We start from the raw sequence: 17,596 nt of genomic DNA, 5'->3' as shown, positions 1-17,596 counted from the left end.
TATGACTATTTGCACCCGGGTGCAAATAGTATTTATATGACTATTTGCACCCGGGTGCAAATAGTCACTTCGTTACTTTTTTGGTAAGAGGAAATGAAGCATCAAGGCCTCTTTTAGAGCGAGCCCAGTTATTAATTATAAATTTGCCTTGCGGGACGTGCTAAAATTTATACGATAATATTCAATGACAAACTCCGCTAGGCAAGTTGCAATTTGATGGCCTCCGGTCTTCTCGCTCTAATCAAAACACACTATAGAGCGTGCTTTTGAGCAATGTATCTCAACCTAAAACTACATTCATTTAGATGTAAAAATGCAACGTAGCCTTTGCATTTTACGTGTAAATTTAAAAATTAGTCAACAGTGCATGATGCTACAAACAAAGGAATGAAAAGGTATTTTGACAGCGTCAAAACGAAGTTTGTTTGCTAGATAGGGTTTTGGCTGTCGGCAAGTTGGTCTTCTGTCACTTCATCCAGAACAGTATTTTTATGGACAACCTGATCGATAATATCAATTTGTTAACCTGTTCGTTTTATTATTTTAACAGTGCCACAGGTGTTTTTTGCGAGAGGGACAAGAGCAACTACCACAGTCTATTATAACTTGCCTGGAGTGACTTGTCATTGACATTGAGTTGATTCTTTCATGTTGAAACAACCTTTTAACAAGTCACCTGAGGTCAGTTAAAAATAAGTGACGTCTTCGTGGTCCACGGTCACTAGAACTGCATGAAGTTCAGACGATTTTTCTGGTTACCTTCTCGTTTTTTCTTATGAACTGACCTGAACCATCAATAGAATTCTGAAGGGAAACATTAACCTTGGCTGAATTCACTGAAGTACCGCATCGTCCTAAAAGAGGGAAGATAGTGATCCATCTGATGTCACTTCATTTAAGAAACTGACCTCTGGTGACTTCCAATTTGTTAAAAATTCAAATGGTAGCTGAAAAAATGGCAAAAAACGTAAGAAATGTCTAGTATCTGGAACAAATGAGGTGGTCGGAACGTCAGGATTCGGCATTATTTTGGATGAGTTAAACAGTCACAAAGTAGAAAGTAATTTCATCGAGTAGAGGGACCAATCCAAGAGTTATGCCACACGAAAAAGCTTTCGTAAAAGTAATTTGGAATGTTCATGGGGAAAATCGTCAATAACGTCTCGAAAATGGAACTTTTCATTATCCTTGAACAGAAATCGAGGAGAAGGGAAGTGATGAAATTTTTGTGTAAGGAACGCTAGAACTAGCATCAGAAGTACTTGAATGTTGCTTTCGAATGACACCTCATTTATAAAAAAGGGATTAAACATGGCCAGACTTCAAAGTTAATACATTTTCCGGGACACCTCTTCGGGGACGATTCCTCCAAAAAAAAGTTCTTTCATGAAATATCGGTACTCATAGACCACACCTTCAAGAACAGAAGAGATTTTTCTGGATTTTTCTAAAAGATATTTTAGTTTCGGAGATATTAAGGTTTTCATATAAATAGCTTTGTGCCACCGAGAATTGAAATACGACGGATTTCAATATCGATAACTAGATTGAAATGTCCAAAATTACAACACCCGTTTTCATGGCTTATTACAACACTCAAACCAGTGTTGAAATGAAATTCGTATGAGTTATTACAGCATTCGTTTTAAAAAAATGCAAAGCAACGTGATCGATCAAATTCGAAGAGTGATTGTTTACAATGAAAATTCTGAATTTTTGTGCATTTGTCTATTTCAATTCTCGGTTGGCACAAAGCATGATGTGTTACACGTATTGTAATGAGATTTTTTCAGCACACGACCCAATTTTCCTTACTCGCTCCGCTCGTACGGAACTTGGGTCTAGTGCTGAAAAAATCAACATTACAATACTTGTAACACAACATACTATTTCGACCGGAAGAACAATTTTCCGAATTCCTGAAAGAAAAAAAAATGTTCAGCAACTTTTTAGGCCAAACAACATGGAACAAAGAAAGTACACGGAATTATCAGAATATCCAGAAGTCAGCCGAACAATCAAAAGATTTACATAGTCACAGAGCACTTCTTTTTAAATTTCGAATCTTCGACCTATAAAGATTACAATAAAAGTCGCCTTCAGTTCGAATACCGCAGACGGATTTTTTTGAAAAACCATCTACCGAAAGGGACGTCTGGGATGGATAAATATAGCGTTTGAAAGGTCTGTGGAATTCAAAACAGGCCTCAGATAGTCTCTAGCCACCATTGGTTGCTGTTAGCAGATCTTCAAATGTCGATGAATGGGTGTTTTTAGGACTCATTTTACGGACGTTAAATATGTGTGATCTGGATGTGAGCGGTTTCGTTGGAAAGGTGAGGTCGAGTACTTTCAGGAAGTTGAATGAAAGGAGTCAAAAGCTATGACGGGTCCATGTTGGTAGTGCTAATAATGTGCAATTAACATTCCCTCTGCAAAGTACGTTATACAAGCTTTCTATTGATGCCTCATATGCCAGTATAGACTTTATGAGTTATGTGGCATGTTTTGAATTCCTTTGAATTCACCCTTATCTTATACGGCGTTCGTATGATCCCTGGCTGTAATCTACTAATACTATAAACATGAGAGAGAGGATGAAATTAATGAGGTCAACCCTAAACACCATGAATGAAGAAACACAAATTAAAATAATTATTGATCCATCGTTATTGTTTGCCTGCGTAATTGATTTAACTAAATTAATTATGTTTTTGGGTTATGTGGTCGGTATAATGTTGGTCGCGTAAGCATATACCGTGCCAATCACAAAATGTCGATGGAAGAGTTTTAATTTTTTGCGAGACTTCCAAAAAGGAACTACAAGAGCGGATTAGTTCGCTTGTAGCTTGGAGTGTGTGAAAATCTTTTACCTCTGTTTTCCGATAAAATACCAGACACTCATATGGGACAATCGAGGAAACTTACTAACATTTCGCCCTTTTATTGAACAACTCCTCTTCCTCTTTTTATACCACACGGGTTGATATTTCAACACTATTAGCAGTTCTTCATTGATCTCTAGTTGAGCCAATGTAAATTTAGCATTAACGACTTTGCCCAGTTGTTTGTTAATGTACTGAATTATCGTAACACCAGTCCAATTACGAGAGTGTTTTGTTTACTCCGACTAGCCAAATTAATAATATTTTGAATATCGTTGAAACAACATGGATTTGAATATCTTCCTGCAACTGTTTATCGTTGCTCTCAAATCTTTACAATCCGAAGAAGTTGACGTGAAAAATTATGAAACGTTACTACTCAACACGATCTTCAAGGATTACGATAAAAGATCTAGGCCGGTGAAAAATTATCATAAACCAATGGTGGTCCATTTTGACATTGAGCTGCTGAGAATTATACAAGTGGACGAGAAACATCAAGTGATTACAACGAACATTCTGCGTTACTTGCATTGGAAAGATGAATTCTTGCAGTGGAAGCCGGAAATCTATGGAAACATTACGGAAGTATGCGAAAACAATTGCTGGGCCAGCAAATTGTTTCAATAATTTTTGCGTAGATGCTATTTGCAACCGGGTGCAAATAGTCCAAAATACACTACTTACACCCAATTGTTAGGCCAGTTGCACAAGGAAGATCAAATTCTTTCTGTCGAAATATAAGCCCAGTTTGTACGGGCTGTAAATAGTGTTTCGTAGACTATTCACAACCGGGTGCAAATAGTCAATTCGTAATATTTCCCTCTTAGATTTCTACACTTCGTGGTCAAGTTTGGACTCCAGATATCCAACTTTACAATTCAGCGTCCTTCGACAAGGAACTTGATAGTGGGAGTAGTGAGAGAGACCGCATCAACAGCACCGGATTAGTTTCAGATGTAATACCAATGGTGTTGAAATCAACGTGTAAAATGGATGTGACGTGGTTTCCGTTCGATGAGCAGAAATGTTTTTTAGTATTCGGCAGTTGGACCTCCTCGTCAAAGTATTTGCTTCTTCAATTGAGTAAAGCTGCACATGGCATTCAGACTGTAGGTTGCCCAATTTTTGTGTTAAAATTTTTGGTTTTCAATGTCTGCGGAATCGAATCTCCACGCACTTAATCTTAAGGCTATTCAGAAGAAATTCTTGGTGGTTCACTTCAGAATTTTTCCCCAGCTTCAGGAGTGTACCAGTGCCGGACTGGCTCGAAAAGTTTTCTCAAGGTCTACATAAAGATCATCTTCAAAAGAAACCATTCATAAAATATGTCACGCGTGCGAAAGGGCTGCATGATATGGTTTAGAATGTGATAGAAACAGATACAGAAAGCTGTCAAGCGTGACATATTTTATAAGCGATCCCAAAGGACTAAAAATCAAAAATGTTTATTAAAAAAATCTTAAATGCCCTTCGGGAACCGGACGAATTCACAGTACAACCAGTCCGGGCCTGGTGTTAAAAAGCTCCAACACAGAACAGTTCCAAAATACGAAATAAGCTCCGACTACTTTCAGGAGGATAACGGAGAATGGAATTTGCTGGGAATAACTTCCAATAGCAGTTCTACCATGTATTCATGCTGTCCGGACGATGGATACATTAGAATCAATTATACAATTCATTTGAAGAGGCGCGCATTTTACTACTTTTTCAATTTGCTCGTTCCATGTGGCCTGATCGGATTCCTTGCTATCTTGGGTTTCACCTTACCGCCAGAATCGGGAGAAAAACTACCACTGGGCGCCACCATACTCTTTTCTCTCATTGTTTTTCTGAATATGATCAGCGAGTCGATGCCAGCAAATTCGGATACTGTGCCACTTCTGGGTATACGATCATCATCATCCCTGATATATTCCAATCGTTGAGCCAAATTAATGTTTTACCCCATCATCAGGCACCTACTTCAACTGTGTCATGTTCACCATTGCGCTGTCTGTCGTTTCAACGATTGTCATAAACGTTAATTTGAAAGCTGCAAATCCAAAGAGAGTGGACGGATTGACGAAAAAAATATTTCTCCGTTGGCTACCTCGGATGCTTCGTATGAATATCTCTTCAAATATCGTTACCGAACAGGATCCAGTGTTGTGGAACAAGAAGATGGTCGAAGACACGATTACGATACAAATTAAACGATCCGGAGGTGTAGAGACAGTGGTTACGTATTCATTGCACGCAGATAAAATTGTGGCTCAACAGTGGAGCTGCGTTGCGGCCGTAGTGGATAGAATGTGTTTAGTGTTTTCTCTTATCGTTACGTTCCTTTCAGTCACAATTTTTCTCGTTTATGCATATTAAGAGGCATCGGTGCTTTGCTGAAAAGCATACATTAGGGCGATTTTTAAATACTGGATTTTAGTTTGATTTTGATGATATCTTTCCACTAGAATCCTTTTTCAAAAATGTACTACCGCAATTCCGACCACGAATGTGTTAGCTTTCAACAGAAAATAGATTTGGTTGTAGAAATTTGACCAGCTCTGAGACAATGAGCAGTTTATGAAAATTTCATTAAACTGCTCACTTTTCTCAGAGCTGATCAAACGACGACAACCAAAACTAATTTTTATTTAAAGTTTACAGATTCGTGGTCGGAATTGCAGTCGTACATTTTTAACAAAAATGAAATACGAAACACGCAAATGTAGGCTACAACTTTAGCTAAGTGCTGGTGCCTCTTAATCGCTTGCTCAGATATAATAACTGTTTGTTGACACTAGCGACGACATGCAAGTAGCGCAACAAATGACGTTTTTACGATACTTTTAACAGAAGAAGTAAGAGACTCGATGACTCTGCCAGCGATAGTCATAAATTCGATATAACAATTATATGTGGGCCAGTGGCAGGGCCTATTTTAGGGAATTTAATTTCCAAAAATTTCCAAAATTTCACAAAAATTCTTAAAATTTTCAAATTTTGTTTTCTGTTAGATCTCATTCTGAAGTAATCAGTTAAGCTCAAAGACATGAAAAACAACTAAAAGGGCAGTAAAAACAACATTAACGATGCAATCTGTTGTGTTTTTAGATAAAATGACGAAAAGTGATGAAAAAATTTAAGAATTTTTGGAAATTTAATTTCCTTAAAATAGGCCCTGGCTAGTGGAGAATGCCCAACCCAATGGTTTTTTGTTCTGTAGATGTTTGTTGCCAATAAAATAAAAATTTCAAAAGACCTTTTGAAAAGACTGTAAAGTTTCGTATGATGTAGTTAATGAAGCTAGAATTGACTTAAATCATTAAAATGTAATCGGTAATGTTTCATATTGTGTTGTGACATAATCACCATCTTCAACACGCACTTTTTAAAAGTAAGGATCACTCTCTTCTACAAACACTTAAAGAAAAGAGGGAGGAGCACTCTCCTCTACAAGAACCTATGTAATAAATCCCTGAAATACCATCGAAAAATGAGTTTTAGCTGTAAGTAGAATTAGAAACATCATTTTCGATGGATTTCAAAGATGTATTGCGTTAATTGCATTCCTGAGGTGAAATAACTAAGAAGGACGAAAAAAAAAAATTCTTACCCGTAAGTTCCACTACTTTATTTCTCCAGAACTGAGCGATTGTAACCATTTTTTTGGGTTGTTTTCTGGATTTTTGAGATGGTTAAGGTAAGTCCAGGTCAGTTCCTAAAATTTACTTATGTTTAAACATCGTTTAGCATTAGATCTCTGGACTTATAAGCATGTGACATAGACTCATCAACTTCTAAATTTTACTTTACTATACTAGCGACTTATGACAAGTTGACATTATGTGAATCATGCCAGACGATAGATTCCTTGATACACCACATTAAATCCAAGGTTGTAAATTTTCGGGAGGTCACGCAGATCGTCATTTTTTTAGATACGTGGGGACACACCCAGGCGTCCCACTTGTCCGAAATGTCCGAAATGTCCGAAATTTCCGAAATGTCCGAAATTTTACACATTTGTCCGAAATTGTCCGAAATGTCCGAAATATTCTTCAAGACCTGACCAGAATTAAATATATAAACTTATAAAAGTCTCATTTTCAAAAAAATTGCCTGCGGCGCGCTTCACAGAATTTTTAATTGAACTTTCAGTCTATCAATACTTTGTCCCTAAATTTTTATTCACTTGACTGTAAGTCATATGGGTCTTTATGGCAGAAAATACCGGGAAATGTGTATAGGTACCGCGATCACTATAATTGAAAATTATGTGGAAATATGACGTTAAATATGAAACGTTAAATGTGTAATATTTTTTTAACTTGAGTAAATCTAAATCGATTTTCAAAAACGTTTTGTTCGAAGGAGAACTGAATTCCTCAGGTCAAGTTTTCAAATGGGCGTTATCAGCTCAATGGTCTGGGAGTAGTTCTCGAAAAACCGATATGCTCATTGTTTCTTTTCCTATGGAACACGATAACTAACTCAGCTAATTCAGCTAATTTTCTAGACCTGGTTTTCATTCAAAAAAGCATTTCCTCAAAAAAAAAATCCTGTTTTTCTGATTATGGTACTCGGGCATAATGTTACAATTCTTCCTTCGAGTGAAAATCAATAAATCAATATTAAGATAATAATATAACGAGTGAGCGCAGCGAATGAATATGTTAGAAAATAGCTGTAGCTCTAAAAGACAGCCACGTTAAGAGTTTCCTGCGTCACATCTTGGCTGACTCCAATATCTTTTTTAAGCATTTTTTCAGTATAGTCGACATTAAAAAATTTCGAATAGAAGGGAATTTTTGAAGTAATAGTAGGAAAAGTAGACAAAAATTCCAACAGGTTTAATGGAAACTAATTACAACATTCGCCTGTGGCGCATCGAAATTTTAACCTTGCTTGTGATCATTATTTCTTCCATCCTTCGATGAAATACATGCAAATGATGTAGGTCGACGAAGGAAGTGTATTGACTAAAAACCACATATTTGAGGAAATTTTCTATGCGAGGAAAATGTATTTCTCAGCATTTGTTCAAAATTTGAGGAACGGAAAGAAGCCTGACCCGTATTCAACCTGGTTTTATTTAAACTTACAGTCTCGCAAGGTTGAAATACGACATGTTTCTGATTCGGGAGTTGTGGTTCGTAATTGAATTCACAAGAATTTCGTTTGACAAATGAAGATCTGGATTTCTGTTTTCTGAATTTTTATACTAAAATACCAAATCTAGATTTTCGTTTGTTTGACGAAATTTATATGGGATCTATTACAAACCCTTACCTCAGAAACATGTCAGATATTATCCTTCCGCGACATGCATTAGTTAACCTACATCTTTAACACTATTTTTTCGTGAAGGTTTCAAGCCCTCTATTCAGGTTTATGATCTGTACAGCTACAGGTCATGTCAAAGTATACTTTTAAAAAAATCTCATCTCATATAAAACCTTAGAATTTGTTGGTGGAATGGACTTAAATGACTTACAGACTTTTTCTAATGCGTAACTTTACTGAAAATTAGAAAAAAAATGTCCGAAATTTTTGCAGAAAATGTCCGAAATTTTTATGAATTGTCCGAAATGTCCGAATTTCGGACAAGGCAAAATTTAGTGGGACGCCTGCACACCACCTCCAAAGATTTTACATACGAAAAAATTCGCGATATCAACACGGCGACGACAATCATCACGGTAAGTGATTTTTTTTTGTTACGCAATAATTATGTTCAGATGTCCACCTGGCCAAAAAATGAAGATTCTGTCCACTAACATTCCAGAGCACAGAGTGTTCACATTCTGTGTTCAAAAGAAATTCAGGTGTACAGAGTGTTCACATTCTGTACACGAAAAAAGTCAGGCGTACAGAGTGTTCACATTCTGTGTACACAACTCAAAATGTGCATAGAAACCCGTGAACAAATGATACACAGTTCGAGTACAGATGTGAACTATTTTGAGCACAACTGTGAATTTTTCACAGTTTGTTAATATTTTGTGAATAGAAGTCGATTCTAATTTATCGTTTTACCCGAAGTGGTATGTTACCCAAGGCCAAAATTTGTCCAGTTTCCTTTTTACAAGTCTCAACTCGCACCACCATTCATACTCTCTTCGCCAAAACTATTTGTCTCTGGTAAAATTTAACCCGCAGAAAAAAAAAAAAAAAAATTGACACGCAAGACACGGAAGGGTTCTACCGTGTCATTCGTGACAATTGATATGGTTAATAATTAAGTGGATTAACAATAATGAACAGTGCACCCTAATTGATGGATATAATTAGACTGATTAATTAGTAACATAGCGCACATCATTTTCAATTTCATTAAGTAGTTCGCCAATTTACTACAATGAAAGCGGTCACGCTTTCACTTTTCATAAACTGTTTCATATTTGAGTCCTTACAAAATGTACAAAACAGAAAGCCAAATTACGAGACTCTTCTTCTCAATGACCTCTTAAAAGACTACGACAAAAGAAGCCGTCCCGTCGAAGACATTCATTCACCGCTGACGATTAATTTTAGCATTTCATTGCATCAAATTCTTCAAGTGGACGAAAAGCATCAGGTCATCACCACGAACTTGTGGCGGTTTTTATTCTGGAAAGACGAATTTTTGAAATGGAATCCGGAAAATTATGGGAACATTACGCAAGTACATAACCAGAATACTTCAGGCTTGTTGTATACTCAGACTTGTACTGTCCTAGTGTAGTTGCCAATTCCTAGCCACAGTCTCACTTGTTCATTGTTTTCTATTAGTCTACCTCTATGGTTTTCTCTCACTCTTGTGTATGAAGTGTATTGGATGACCCCTGCCAAAACAAATTCATTTTATCGCTCCTCATCTTTTTCGTCGAATCAGGCCTTCGACAGCCTGTCCGGGACTGTAGAATGCTATTTTTCCTTAAATTTCTTTCTGTAAGCATTCATACGTATAAGTTCGTGACACTCAAGAGAAAAATGATAAGTATTTGGTGCAAGTATTGATCTTACAACACAGGCCCGGACTGGCCATAGATAGTGGACATACAGCTCGTGCCGTCAAAAATATTTTGGCTGCCACTTCAAAGATTGCCCGATAGACAGTCCGGCCCTGTTACAACATCATACAAAGACTTGACCTTCCTCTGGATTGATGATAATGTTGTTGGTGTTTCCACTCTCTCTCGTAATGTAAAGAACAATTGGCTTTCAGATGTCAATTACTCGTACCGAAATTTGGGCACCCGACATTCAACTCTACAATCTAGCCGAGTACGACATGGACATTAAGGGCTATACCAGAAATATTCTAACCAACGACGGAAAAATCTCAGATGGACTACCGATGCTGATCAAATCAACATGCAAGATCGATGTGACGTGGTTTCCGTTCGACGAACAGAAATGCTTGCTGATATTTGGTAGCTGGAGCTTCTCCTCAACGGAACTGCGTTTGGAACTATCGGAGAATGTTCCATCTTACATGAATGGGTTGGTAAGTATTACGAGTTTCGTTTTGCTAGTTGTCACACCAACGGAGTCAGAAATTATAAGACAAGAGCAGTGTGATAGTCACTGTGTGGTAGTCAATCCGATTTTAATTTTGATGTTCAGTGTATTTGCGTAGAGGTGATCGTGTTGGCGCTGATGCTAATCGGTACCCAAAAAGTTACATATGGGCACTGTCAGATATGATAAACGATGGCAGCACCGCCATACCACCTCTCTTTGACTTGCAAGAAATTCGACCTTTCACTGCACACTTATTTTAGACCAGCAATGGAGAATGGCAAGTGTTGGGGGTAACGGCTGAAACGGGATTACAGTTCGACCATCATCAACCGACTGAACTGTATGTCGTCGTCAATTACACAATTCATTTGAAACGGCGAACGGTTTACTACTTTTTCAATTTGCTCGTTCCGTGTGGTCTGATTGGATTTCTTTCGGTTTTGGGCTTCACCTTACCACCGGAATCGGGTGAAAAATTGCCGCTTGGTGCCAGCATACTCTTTTCCCTCATTGTATTTCTCAATATGATCAGCGAGTCAATGCCAGCCAGTTCGGATGCTGTACCGCTTTTGGGTATCGTTATTTTTTAGATGTAGACCATAGGGCGGCGTCACCAGTGTCCGGTCATTTTGTTCATAAACTTTCTTATGAATGAAGGAACAAAAAGCGTCCGAGTCCGACTAATGGTTCATGTCAGGAGATTGGTGTGCCCACCCTAAATTGTCAAATCGGAGAAATAATATTTTCCTTTAATGCAGGAACTTACTTCAATTGCATCATGTTTTCGATTGCGCTGAGCGTTGTTTCTACAATAGTCGTGAATCTCAATATGAATGCGGTACATCCTAAGCACATACAAGGACGCTCAAAGAAACTGTTTATGTACTGGCTGCCTCAGTTACTCTGCATGAAAAAACCGTCATTTATCGAACAAATGGGCCAAATACCACCCATCAGCAAAAGGAAGATTAGCGACACCAATGCAATGTGTACAGTTCCGTTGGATGTAGCATGGAAGCAACAGTGGATATTTATTGCAGCTGTAGTCGATAGATTGTGTTTGATATGCTCGCTACTCTTCACATGTGTCTCTGTGACTGTTTTTCTTGCTAATGCATTTTGAGATGATTTGAATTGATGATTTGACGTACCAATCCTAGGACAACAATGAGTCTACGGACACCTACAGTTCTTTATTCATAATCGTTTTTTATGAATGAAAGAGCAATATGTGTCCGACGACTCATTGTTTTACCCTATGGAAGCATAATTTCGAGTTTTTTTAATAAACGAAATACATTTTTTTGTCCAACTTTTCGTTGATATAATCCTTAATGTAGCTGGAAAAAGGCCCATATGAAAAAGGCGACACTTCTCAACATAGTCCTCATGTGCAACAAAAAATATCTCACGGAAGTCCTAAAGTTTTAATAAAATCCTCATTTAAAACAGCACAGAAGTCACATAAAGTCTGAAGGTCTCACAAATCTTCCACTAATATTTATGGGATCTACAAAAACTCGCAAATCATTTACGTCCCTTGGAATTCTAGAAATGGGGAGATGGTAGACCATGGGAACGCTGGAATTTTGGAATTGTCATCTCAATAATCTCGAAATACCAGAAGGGAGGAAAAAATATCTAAAAAAAACCCTTGTTTTCTACAAATGCGCAAACCCACACAAAAGAACCTCAGAAATCCTTTAAATTCCATGAATTCTAGAACTGGTAAGATTGTAGTCCAAGTGTGGTGCTAGAATATTGAGAACTATTATACTACCTTCTCTATAATACCAACAGTTCAGAACGGAACCCAAAAAGAAGTCCTTCAAAATCCTAAAGCGTTTGAGCTGGGAAGATGGTGGACCATGAGGAGTGGATGATAAATAAATCTACATATTATGTCAATAAAACTCCAAAAGCTGAAACAATTTGTTAAAAAAACGCACTTAAAGCATGAGTGACACTTTAAATATAGTACTGAAACTGGACAGTGTATCAAACATATTTTGGCACTGTAAAAAAAGTGGAACAATTTTTACATACAAAATAGTACTCTTTTTGACAGCTGTCACTTTTGCTTGAAGTGTGTTGATTAAAATCAAACTTTTCTACAGTTACATGTCAATTCCATTCTACGGCCGAGTAGCACGTTTTACGCACACTCTGATGGCTCATGATCCAGTGAACCAGCGAATATTCTTGCATACGTAGTAACGTGCAGGCACAGTAACTTGCATCACTTGTGGAAATGAGAATATAAATTTTCAAATTTTTCGCGGCTTCGCAACAGTCTACTGACAGACAGACTGTTTCACTGCTGTCAACTTATACGGCTTTGCAGCGAAATGTCATAAGAATAATGTCAAAACAAATCGCCCGGTCTTAGATAATATTTGGTGTTGCATCTCGAACCAGAACGGGCACAAAATAGAAGTAAACAATGAAATTGTTGTCGTTTTCCATAAATTCGATTGGGTGTCGCACATATTCAACATTGAAAAGTTTCCACTCAAAGCACTGGATTCAGCCGTCAGCTGGCTACGACACAAACATCAAAATATTCAATCCAATTACGAGAACTGAAGTGCCATTGATACTCAAGCGAAAGGACACTGCCAGCTGGTACATGTGCGGTCCAACGGTATACGACAGCACTCACATCGGCCACGGAAGCTGTTTCGTAAAGCAGGACATCATTCAGCGCATATTACAGAAACATTTTCAAATCAATGTCATTACAGCCATGAACATCACCGACGTTGACGATAAAATAATCGCCCGCAGTAAGCAAACGAATGAGGATTGGATGTCATTGACGAAGCGCTACGAAGATGAATTCTGGATGGACATGAAGCGATTGGGCGTCGAGACGCCAAACGTTTCACTACGTGTGACCGATCATATGCCGGAAATCATTCGATTCACTCAAACGTTGCTGGACAAACAAATTGCTTACCGACACACCGATGGTTCCGTGTACTTTGATGTGTGCAAATGTCCGACGTATGGCAAATTTCAATCTCTCAACGAGCAGTCGAAACACGAGTTCAAGCGATCGCAATTCGATTTTGCCGTTTGGAAGGCTGCTAAACCGAATGAACCGTCGTGGAATGCACCCTGGGGCAATGGCAGACCTGGTTGGCATGTCGAGTGTTCAGTACTAGCCAGTTTGATATTCGGTGAAAATCTGGACTTTCACAGCGGCGGAATAGATCTCCGATTTCCGCATCACGAGAACGAAGAGGCTCAATGTTGCAGTCACCACGGTATCGGTCAATGGGTGAATTACTGGATACATACCGGACAGTTGCATTTGGTCGGCGAATCGGTGAAGATGTCCAAGTCGCTGAACAATGCCATCACAATTTCGGACTTTCTGACCAAACACACGGCCAATGAATTTCGAATGTTGTGTCTGCTCAGCCATTACAGGAATCAAATGGACTACAGTGAATCGCATATGGACGCTGCGAAAATGACCTGCAAAAGAATCACCGAATTTCGCAGTGACATTGATGCATGTGTGAAGGGACAAAAGACGTTTTCGGATGATGGCAACGAACTGCACGAACAAATGTCTGAAGCGTCGATTCGCATCGACGGTTTTCTGAGAGACGATTTCACCACCAGTCGTTGCATTGACCAGCTTATGTTATTGATAAAGACGATTAACAAGTCTATGCATCGGCACGATACTACAGCCAACACTCAACCGAGTGTATCGTCAAATATTGCCGATCTGCTGGCTGTGAGAAATTTCGTTGATTCGAAACTGGAAATTTTCGGTTTGAATTTCAACGATTCGGTCGCAGTGAGTGATAATAGTACAGTAAGCACTGAGCGCATTGTAGATGGTGTCGTGGATGTAAGGAATAGAATTCGGAATCGTGCTCTCGAATCTAAGGACAAACAATTGTTAAAGGATTGTGACGATATTAGAGAATGTTTCAAGTTGAACGGAATTGCGCTGAAGGATCACGGCAAATTGTCGTCGTGGCATTTTATGATGAGCAAATAAATTTTTTTGATTTTTACGTTAGAGAACATGCGAGCAACTATTGAATGAAATCGACAGAACTCTTCTGGTACTTCAACTCAAGCAGAAGACTCATGATTGTGATCTCAGACGAATTTGGGGTGACCCAAGCCAATTTTCTGACATTTCTCTAAGTGAAGAGTAAGTAATTATTCACCCGGAGTGGGTGTGAGTTAGCTACAAACTGTTACAGAGGTACAAATTACTCACTCGCTGCAACGATGAAGGTATATAGAGATGATGATCAGAGATGATGGCAATGAACGAAACAATAACTAAATATTTAAGGCATTTAAGGCCAGGTTAAAGCCCCTTACATTGCATGTAAACATGGCGATAGTAAACCGCTTTAACCGGGCCTAAAGGAAAAAGTCGAGCGTTCTTCCTCGTTCGTCTCTGATACAAATATTTAAGTGACTGGGCTGGTAACTTTTAGTGTTAAATTATAATAGTCTACAGACCCCGAACAGTCATTTTTCAGTCTATGGACTGGGACAACTTTAGGTGGCAAAAAATCAAAGACTGAACATTTTCGAGTAGCAATGGAATTGGACCATTTCCATCTTGACCAAAAAAAAACTTCACAATTTTTTCGTCCAGTGACGCTCAACCACTCGAAAAATTTTCATTTTTTGCCACCTAAACATACGGGTGTTAAGGAATCTCGCGCCGCGTCATTCACAATAATCCACAAAGTGACATCTTCCTTATACAAAATGTGTCAAAATGATAATTATTGGGAATGACGCGGCGCGAGATTCCTAGCAACTTTAGGTCGAAAGATGTTCCAGACCATAATTTGAAAAGTGATTTTTCGTTGTCTATATGGACCAACTAGAATTGTTTGTGGATCGAGTTCGGCAGAATCGACCATCCCTAGATGTTTCGCAGTTTATCATGTGAAAAGAAGTTGCAGAAGAAACGAATGTGGGCTCACCTGGAGGCAGAAAAAGCCACAAACTTTGCCGTCATAGACGCAGTATATGTAGTGCTTAGTTCGTAGCAAAAACCCGTGCAATCAGCATCACAATTACAAAATTTGGATTTAGACCTCAAGCTCATACTGAATATGATCCTTCGATTAGAGATGTGCGGGCCGCCCGAAATTCACCTACCCGACCCGGCCCAGCCCGGCCCGACCGGGCTTGGGTCCGGGTTTCAAAAATTAGTCGGGCTCAAGCAGGTTCGGGTTTCAAAAACAAAGATTCGGGCCGGCCCGACTTTGTTCGTCTTTTAAAAAAATGTGAAAACTTGAAGAAAAATTTAAATCAAATTTGTAGTACAGTCCTAGAGTAAGCTTCTTTTCAAGTGTTCGATAGATTTGTGAGACTACATTATTATAACGATAGCTAACCGAACGATTTCCACTTGTTAGGCGCGCCAATTTTAGGTTTTTTCGCTCAATAAAAAATATACGGGCCGAGTCGGGCCGGGCCGGGTTTCACTACAAAATTCTCGGGTCGGGTCGGGCTCGGGCATTAAAAATTAGTCTGGGCCGGGCTGGGTCGGGTTTTGAAAATAGGTCGGCCCGCACATCTCTACCTTCGATCCTAAAAAACAATAATTTGTTGTTTAAGAGGCATGGATACTTAGCTGAAATTAGTGATATGAGCGAAGGTACAAATATAGCATCCAATTCCAGCGAAATATTCATATACCTCTCTGTCTCTTAAGTTGTCTGAACGGTTCATAAACATCGCCTAATGAGTTAAGAACTGTAACTGGTCGACATTATTCTGGAACCGTAAGTAGAAGTAGACAATTTGACAGTTGCGTGTATAAAATCCACGACAGAGTAAAGTTGCCAGGCAGGAGCGCTTGTTTGACTAGGGACCTGAATAATCTAGTAGCCCTTGATATTTATGTCAATGTTCATTTGAGTTCATTTTCATTCCATGTATTAGGTCCCTTATTTGACGTTTCGAAAATGAACCGCGGTTTATTTTACTCTGCCGTGATAAAATCCCATAAGAACTGTAAAGTTACGAATTCTTAACGTTACGAACGTATGAGAATTGAGGCCCAGACATTCCGTTTTTTCTGATCGAACTTTCCAAGACGATCTACGAAAAACCTTGTGGACCAAGAAAATAATTGCGCAAAAATGTATCTTTCCTTTGATTCGGCTTTCGATTAGAGTCGGCATAGAAGCATTTTGACATTCAATTTTTCCGATGAACTCGATGAACAGAACAGCTGCGAGCAAAAACAAAAAAGCCGGTTTGTTTATGATATATTGCGCCAAAAATTAGCAAGGAGGTTTGTATTGAAAACATATGCTGGTAATATAGAGGTAAAAAACTACTTCAGTACGGATGGTACGAGATTTGATGATTATATGGCCACAAATGCTTACCGTCTGAAAACGGTAATTTATATGAATTGCCAGCCTGATATCAAATTTTAACCGTATTTCATCAGCAATATGACAAAATCTTAGCACCTTTATTTACGAAAAATGACCTTATTTTCCAGGTACATTCATCTCCCATGATTGAAAATAGAGACCTTGCTGTGTATTATTATGAAATGAAAAAAAATCGTTTTCAAAAATGATTCGGTAGTCCTTAAAAGGACTGGTTTTTAGAAAGCGTTACACGTTTCGTGTCACTAAAATTCTTGCGAAGAAGCAGACTTCTTTTCAGTCTTTTTCGGCAACAAAACTGCCTGAATGTTGGGCAGAACACCACCTTGGGCAATGGTTACGCCCGACAACAACTTGTTCAATTCTTCGTCGTTGCGGATGGCCAACTGTAAATGACGTGGAATTATTCTCGATTTCTTGTTGTCACGGGCTGCGTTACCAGCCAATTCCAATACTTCAGCAGCCAAATATTCCATCACAGCTGCCAAATAAACTGGAGCACCAGCACCGACACGTTCGGCATAGTTGCCTTTACGCAACAATCGGTGAATACGACCGACTGGAAACTGTAATCCGGCACGGTTCGAACGAGACTTTGCCTTTCCCTTAACTTTTCCACCTTTACCACGGCCAGACATTTTAAAAATTTATTTTAATTCGATATGAACAGCACGAAACAGAACGAGTAAATGAATTCATGAACAACGCGTCTACTGCCTTTATATGCACGTTTGTTCAACGATATGGGTGAATGGGCGGAGCCATCTTGTTGAAAAAACATGAATATAAAAGAGCGGTACGAATGCGACGGTATTG

General features: G+C 38.7%; 4 protein-coding genes across 4 annotated transcripts; 3 read left to right on the top strand and 1 right to left on the bottom strand.

Annotated features, from left to right (window-relative positions):
- Positions 1-3,326: 3,326 nt before the first annotated feature.
- On the top strand, positions 3,327-5,249 carry LOC119075386 (neuronal acetylcholine receptor subunit beta-3-like). Its single transcript, XM_037181826.1, has 3 exons — positions 3,327-3,473; positions 4,382-4,775; positions 4,846-5,249. Exons 1-3 carry the CDS (start codon positions 3,327-3,329, stop codon positions 5,247-5,249), a joined length of 945 nt encoding a protein of 314 aa, XP_037037721.1.
- Positions 5,250-9,231: 3,982 nt separating this feature from the next.
- LOC119075396 (acetylcholine receptor subunit alpha-type acr-16-like) lies at positions 9,232-11,593 on the top strand. Its single transcript, XM_037181837.1, has 4 exons — positions 9,232-9,534; positions 10,078-10,359; positions 10,637-10,949; positions 11,135-11,593. The coding sequence occupies exons 2-4, from the start codon at positions 10,078-10,080 to the stop codon at positions 11,497-11,499; spliced, it is 960 nt and encodes a 319-aa protein (XP_037037732.1). The 5' UTR covers positions 9,232-9,534; the 3' UTR covers positions 11,500-11,593.
- Positions 11,594-12,716: 1,123 nt separating this feature from the next.
- Positions 12,717-14,423, top strand: LOC119075393 (probable cysteine--tRNA ligase, mitochondrial). The gene has a single exon (XM_037181834.1). It carries the CDS (start codon positions 12,820-12,822, stop codon positions 14,395-14,397), a length of 1,578 nt encoding a protein of 525 aa, XP_037037729.1. The 5' UTR covers positions 12,717-12,819; the 3' UTR covers positions 14,398-14,423.
- Positions 14,424-16,975: 2,552 nt separating this feature from the next.
- LOC119075400 (histone H2A-like) lies at positions 16,976-17,484 on the bottom strand. The gene has a single exon (XM_037181844.1). It carries the CDS (start codon positions 17,416-17,418, stop codon positions 17,026-17,028), a length of 393 nt encoding a protein of 130 aa, XP_037037739.1. The 5' UTR covers positions 17,419-17,484; the 3' UTR covers positions 16,976-17,025.
- Positions 17,485-17,596: the final 112 nt, after the last annotated feature.

The sequence above is a fragment of the Bradysia coprophila genome, unplaced genomic scaffold, assembly GCF_014529535.1.
Source record: "Bradysia coprophila strain Holo2 unplaced genomic scaffold, BU_Bcop_v1 contig_200, whole genome shotgun sequence".
Taxonomy (NCBI): domain Eukaryota; kingdom Metazoa; phylum Arthropoda; class Insecta; order Diptera; family Sciaridae; genus Bradysia; species Bradysia coprophila.
Note: the sequence above shows the minus strand (reverse complement) of the source record. Positions and strands in the feature narration are given on the sequence as shown.